Source organism: Lactuca saligna, chromosome 7, assembly GCF_052625555.1.
Source record: "Lactuca saligna cultivar CGN05327 chromosome 7, ASM5262555v1, whole genome shotgun sequence".
NCBI lineage: Eukaryota > Viridiplantae > Streptophyta > Magnoliopsida > Asterales > Asteraceae > Lactuca > Lactuca saligna.
This window is the reverse complement of record NC_136423.1, coordinates 146,544,400-146,551,725: the sequence shown is the minus strand read 5'-3', so window position 1 is coordinate 146,551,725 and position 7,326 is coordinate 146,544,400. Positions and strand designations below refer to the sequence as shown.

General features: G+C 37.7%; 1 protein-coding gene across 1 annotated transcript; it reads left to right on the top strand.

Annotated features, from left to right (window-relative positions):
* The first annotated feature begins 1,830 nt into the window (after positions 1 to 1,830).
* Positions 1,831 to 2,325, top strand: LOC145007323 (uncharacterized). The gene has a single exon (XM_078966281.1). It carries the CDS (start codon positions 1,831 to 1,833, stop codon positions 2,323 to 2,325), a length of 495 nt encoding a protein of 164 aa, XP_078822407.1.
* The last annotated feature ends 5,001 nt before the right edge of the window (positions 2,326 to 7,326 follow it).

Sequence of the window (7,326 nt, the reverse complement as noted above, 5' to 3'; positions counted from 1 at the left end):
CAAGTAAAGAGAAATTATCAAGTTTGGTCTTCATGAGATAAAGATGAACACATCAACAGCATCAAGGGCAGAGGAAAAATATGCATGGTGGCAACTGCTGATGAGGACGGATCAAAAAAGTTGGAGAAAAACTATTGCTTCATGGTAAAATATGGAACTCTAAGAATTTTTGAATAGGTAAAGCTCATGATCCAATCTAATAATTATAGCATGCATGATTGTCAACTCTTCTTAGACAACCTTAATGACACTTGTGATGTCGTCCTTCTAGAATATAACAAGGCCTTAAATGAGAAGAACATAGCATCCGAAGAAATATTTCATGTGAGAGGACGAATAGAATATAAGAGACTTAAAGTTGCCATGTTAGAAAGGGATTTAGTGTTAGAAAAAGATGCCAGAATGTTGTGTGAAACTTAGTTAGGAACAACTTTGAATCAAAAGCATTTACCCAAAATGAAAATTTACGCTTAAATCTTTTAATGGAAAAGTTATTTAATGAAAGTGAAGCTATTGAAAATCTTGTGAATAACGGGACCGAAGATAAAATATACAGTTGGGGTTGGTCCAATGGGTATTCAACCGTAAATGACTCATCACCTCGGTTAACAAAGACTGTCCCTATGTCCCTTCGGATCGAGAGTTTCATTTCCCATTCAATGACAAAACATTCCCCAAAGACATTAGATGTCACTTCGGTAGGCTTCATGAACTGAGTAACCAATGTGTTTTGAGGAAATTCTCCCAGAATCCTTTGATCCAATTCCAAACATTAACACAAGTTGTCCTAATTCTCATTCATCTTATGTTGTAGATAAAGAAATTATTTTTGAAGGGCCAAACTTAGCTGATAATTTTTCATCCTTACCTTTTATTTAGTGTTCCAACAAAAACCCACCATTGACATACTATGTGGTAGTCCAATCATCCTTACCGCATACCGAAGACAAAAGCACAGTGACCATACAACCTATTTATCATGAAATAGCAATAGAAAATTTCGAATATGGTCAATGTTCACAAAGTCCAGAACCTTCAAATTCAGAAAATTCAAGTCCTCGTTTTCAAAAACAAACAAAGGTTTTCAAAAAACCGCAGTTGAACACTTCTGACTACAATTCTCCAAAAACTCAAGCAAAACTGAATTTCAAAGAAGAACTCAAGTCTCGAAGAAAAAACCGAAATACAAATTTCAAAAACAAAATCTCAAGAAAGCCAAATTTTCAAAACAAAAGAGTTTAGAAAAACCCATCACTAACAAAAATCTTTCAAAAGTCACCACAGTCACAAATTCAAACAAAAAGGAGTGTACAATAACTCAAACTTTTTCAAAGACTTCTGCAGAATCCAAAAGGAAAGTCACATCTTTTCAAAGGTATATTTTTCAAAATTATTCCTTAAAAGATCCAAAATGGAAAGTTCTGTTGCCAACTCCTGAACTGAAAAAGTCACCTCAATTACCTCAATCAAATCTTAAGTCAAAACCTAGGAGAAATTCTCGTGCAAAAGCTTCTTCATGTTCCAAAAATTCTACAGCCAAAAGTCATACACGAACCAGACAAAAGACCTCACATACACCCTCTAGACAATGTCCAAATCCGATGTTTGGATAAAACCTCCTAATTCTGAACTGTGTCTTTTGAAAACTTCATGTCCATTTCATCCTCGCAACATTCCCAAGGCTACAAAGCATCCAAGATTTGTTCTAAACACTGACAAGAAACTTGTCACTATGCCTCATATTCATGCATCTAGTCAGAAAGATTCCTATTTGTCCCTGGGCTCCAAACTTGTTTGGGTGCCCAAACTAACCCATTAATATTGTCGGCAATGTGCAAGGAGGAACAAGAAGAGGAGTGTTTGAATGATGGTTCCTGCTCCTTACACGTGATCGGAAGGTTAGAGTACCTTCGGGATTTCAAGCCTATATGTAATGGTGGACATGTCACTTTTGGTAACAATGCAAATGGTATCATCCGGGGTTATGGTGTTCTGACTATGGCCAACTTCTCAATTCAAAAGTTTGCTTATGTTGAAGGAGTCAAGCATAATTTGATCAGCATGGGTCAATTGTGCAAAGCTAGTCACAAAGTTGAGTTTGATAGTGAGTATTTTTACATTTTGACAAATGATAGAAGCACCTCTTTGATCAAGTCTAAATCCGAAGGCACAATGTATCCTTTTCATGTCTCCTTAATCATTGGCAAACCACAACTGTGCTTTCTATCCAAATCCATATCAGAAGTTAGTTGGCTGTGGCATTGCAAGTTAGCTCATCTCAGCTTCTGGTATATCAACAATTTGGTCACCGAAGAACTTGTTTGAGGTATTCCTATTCTAAAATACAATAATGAAACCCTCTGTCCAGCATGTGAGTGTGGAAAGCAAACAAAGGGAGTTATCCGTTTGTGATCGATCTTCAATAATGGAGCCATTGGAATTACTTCATATTGACCTCTACGGTCCATCTACCATAGCCAATCTCCATCATAAGAAATACATATTGGTTATATTTGATGACTACACTCATTTTACTTGGGTCTTTCTTCTTAAGACTCAAATCAGACACACCGCATGTCCTGATTAATTTCTTCAAAGAAATCGAGCTTCAAATCAAGCTTCCATTAAGAAGAATAAGAAGTGGCAATGGAACTGAATTTACTAATCATCTCTTGAATAGTTTCTTGGTTTCAAAAGGCATTAGTCACAACTTTTTAGCTCCCTACACACCACAGTAAAATGGAGTTGTAGAGTGAAGGAATCATATGTTGGTTGAAGCTGCAAGATCAATGTTACATTTTGCTAACCTTCTTCTATACTTCTAGGCCGAAACAGAGGTAACTGCATGCTTTGTTTGAAATTGAAGCATCATTTGCAAGCGTCTAAACAAAACTCCTTATGAGGTACAACATCAAACCAAAAGTCAGATTCTTCCACATTTTTGGATGTAGATGGTTTGTGATCAACAAATATCACCTTAACAAATTTGCACCCAAATCAGATGAAGACATTTTTCTTAGCTACTCCACCAATAAAGTATCCTATCAGGTTCTTATCAAACGCACCAGGGTAATAGTCAAAAGCCTTGATGTCAAATTTGATGACTATTATGTCTGCACCACTACTCCCTCAACTGAAACAAAGTTCATCCTGGAAAGTGATATCCCAGTTTCTTCGGGTCCTCTTAAAATAGTTGAAGTTAACTATGATGACCTATTTGACCCTGTAGAGACTGCTCATCTATCTGAATTTCTTGTGTCTCTGGTAGCTCAACAATAACACACAGAAGTATTTGGACTATCAATGTCTGAAGATTTGTCACACGGAACTTCCACCTCACCGGTTGAGGGTGAAAGCACAACTCCGGTTCAGATGACAATTGTCGAGGTTCTAGTTATTGAAGATGGAGCACCAGTATCTACCCGCAGAGTCACAACTCAATCAAATTTATCAAACTCTGACAATGAAGAGATAGAAAACATTGACACATGAACATACTCGAGGATCATCACTCATTCAGCAATCCAAGGGGAACCATCCTTGGTGCAAATGGATCTTTCATCCGTAACCCAAAAAGAATCTCATTCAAATGCGGATCAACTCCCTATAGTCCAAGACAATTACATGGGCTGCTCTCAAGTCGAGGGGTAACTACCTTCCCCAACTGAATAATGTTCAAACATTGAAGACATTCCCTCTACCTCAACCGTTGATCACCAACAATCTTGTCTTTACATTTGGACGAAGGATCACACACTAGGTCAAATCATTGGTAACCCATCAGCAGACGTACAAACTCGATCTTCTAGTGATCTAATGGACCGCTACAACTAAGTAGCCTTCAAGTCCTCAGTTGAGCCTCGATCTGTCAAGGAAGGCCTCCTCGAGCCCGACTGGATCACCAACACACAAGAAGAAATAGCATAGTTTGAAAGAAATAAGGTTTGGAAGCTAGTACCGAAACCAAAAGTTCACACAATCATTGGTACTAGATGGGTTTACAAGAACAATCTTGACAAATCCGATGCGGTGGTAAGGAACAAAGAAAGACTTGTGGATAAGGGGTACAGTCAACTTGAAGGTGTTGACTACGATGAAACCTATGTACGTGTAGCCCGAATAGATGCCATATGCATATTCTTGGCGTATGTGGCACACAAGAACATCAAGGTTCATCAAATGTATGTAAAAGTGCCTTTTTCAATAGTGAACTGAATGAGGAGGTTTACTTGCAATAACCTTCGGGCTTCAATAGTAAAGAATTTCCTAACTACTGCTACAAGCCTGAAAAGGTAGTTTACGGTCTAAAGCAAGCTCCAAGGGGATGGTATGAGACTCTTTCTGAGTTTCTTGTCATGTATGTATATAAAAGAGGTGTGATAAATCCTACTTTATTTAGAAGGGAAAATGGTAGTCACCTAATGCTCGTCCAAATATATGTAGATGATATCATTTTTGTCTCAACGGACCAAAAAACGGTGGATGATTTCGCAAAGCTCTTGAATAGAAAATTCCAAATGAGCATGAATAGAGAGAGATCAATTTCTTTCTAGTACTTCAAGTAAAACAAGTCCCTCAAGGGATTTTCATCCATCAAGAGAAATAGACATCTAAGTTGCTCAAGAAATACTCAATGGACAATTGCTCCTCAGCAAAAGTTCCAATGGCCTTCGGATACAAGATCTCTGTTGATCCTACCCTAGAGTCTGTTGATTACAAAACTTACCGAAGAATGATTGGGTCATTGATGTACCTAACTGAAAGCAGACCTGGCATTCTCTTCGCCACAGGCTTATGTGCTCGATACCAAGTTGACCCTAAGGTTTCACATCTGACCGCAATAAAGCAAACTTCAGATACCTCAAGGGAAGCAAAGCTCTATGCCTCTTTTATCCTACAGGAAATGATTTCATCCTTCAACCATTTACCAATGCAGATCATGCCGATTGGAGACTAGATCGAAAACGTACTTCCGGTGGTTACCAATTTCTAGGAGGAAGACTATTTAGCCGGTCTTGAAGGAAGCACAATTGTGTCTCATTGTCTACCGCAGAAGCAAAGTATGTGGCCGTAGCCAGTTGGTGTTCTCAAGTTCTTTGGATGAAGAATCAACCGATGGACTACAATTACAGAATGTTGCGGGTACCGATTTACTGTGATTCAAAGAGTGCTATTCTGATTTTTCACCATCTAATTCACCATTCGAAGATGAAGCACATTGAATTGCGGTGCCATTTCATCAAAGATCACATAGTTAAAGGAAACATCGAACTAATCTTTGTTCCAACTCATGAAGAAATTATTGATGTCTTTACAAAGGCACTTGAACCAACAAAATTGAATAGCTTTTTAGAGATGTAAGGAATGATGAATCCTGACCCGTAATTCCTTTAGAATTGATAGCTACCGCAGTTGTATCTCTAAAGAATATGCTTCTTTTCTTTTCAATATTCTTGAAGCATTCTCATCCCTACTGTTCTCGAACAATATATCAATCATATATAACTGTTTGATCAAGTGTTCTCAACTCAAACTACCGCAGCCATCCATGTCTCAACCGCCATTTTACTTCATTTCCTTCCATTGTTGTCATCAGAATCAATATGAAATCATATTATATGATCACTTCATAAATTCCCTAAACTTTGTGTGCTATTTAATGTTCATTATTAAATAAAAATTCTTCATTAAATAAAAAACAACATTCGTTTTATAGCATACAACATTTCAATTTCTTTCAAAATTTCCCTTTCGTGTCACACCTATTTTAGGTTAATTAACAAATAAATCTTTTTCCCATAAAAGAAATCTTTTAAGAAATCTTTTACCTTAAACGGTCACATCTCTTAGCACCTAAGCTATCTAATCTGTTTCAAAGTCCCCCTTTATTCAATAGATTATAACCCCTCACCACACGTTCTTCAAACGTGTGATAATGGGCCTGACAGTCATTAAATCCCCCATTATCAAAAATAAATATTTTCTTTTTGATTTAAATTTATTTTTTGGCTGATAATGGTTAAAAACCCAACAACTTCTACCAATAACAATTGTAAATAAGGTAAATCGAATAATCTTTTGAAATCCGGTGCTATATAACTCTCTTTTCCCTCCCATGAAAACTTTACGCTTTCTGAACCCATACGACGATCTTTCTCTCCTTCATCTTCTAGCTCTCTAGTTTTCTGCAAGTTCTACAAACCTTTTTTAAAAATGGTGAAATCTGGAATCTCCAAAAAGCAATCAAAAGCATTTGGGGCTGCACCACCAACTGGTTCTGAATCAACAATGAAAACTCAATCTCCGACAATAGCCTCCAGCGACTTTAGGGTTGTTTTTGAAGATCATCCATCATACAATGAGGCGATTCGTTTAATGATCAAGTACCTGTCATCTCACCCTCTATTTGGCACATTCAACTCCTTCACTGATTTCGTTGCCATGACCACTATGTTGAAGTATGCATTCTCAACTTTTCGTCCAAGCAATAACCCTCAAGAAGTTCATTTGACCTTGATCGATGATTATTTAGTTATCCTGACTAAAGCCAAGTTTTTCGAAGAAATTAATCTATGTGTTATTCCTTTAACCAGAGTTTACTCACCAAGCGTCAATGACATAACTTCAACCCTATACCATGGGGTATCAGAAGAAATTGAAGGGTATTTGGGAATTCAGGAAAAACCAACTCCCTGTAGTATGGCAATATGTCTGGCATTTTGTCGTCCAAAGTCTCTCTGGTAGAACCGGTGGAAAAGATAACATAGGAATCAAACTACTGGAACTCGTATGGAGCATCTACACAGGCAATGCAGTCAACTACGACCAAATTCTCTAGGATGATTTTCTATAATATGTTCCCAAGGAGAACCCTCAAGAAGACCCAATTGGACTCAATTTTTTACGCTTCTGGTCTCTCTGCATCTTGGATCTTCGAAAAGATATAAAACTTGACATAGGTGCGAACATCAATCTCTTTGCTACCCGTGATTTAAAAAGGTACACACTCTCCAAAGATCAATCAATATTTGGAACTCTTAGGAGATTTCCTCACCACATTCTAAAGACTATTGGACTTGAAATTTGAGAAGTCACTAATCACATAGAGGCTATGGATGGTGTTGAACCATACCATTCTTCCCCGCCTTATCCCAGTCAGTGTATACCAACCACTACCGCACCCCAGGGTCCTACAATGTCTGTAGCCCCTACTGAAGCGCAATCAAGTCAACCCAAATCCAACCATTTCAAGAAAGTGGTATCTTCTAAGAAAGCTCCCTAAAGGATACTCAAAAGGGGAGAACCTTCAAAGAAATGCAAGTTGAG

Excerpts from the sequence above, each read along its gene's own strand:
- LOC145007323 (XM_078966281.1), top strand. The coding sequence starts at position 1,831 with ATGTGCAAGGAGGAACAAGAAGAGGAGTGTTTGAATGATGGTTCCTGC.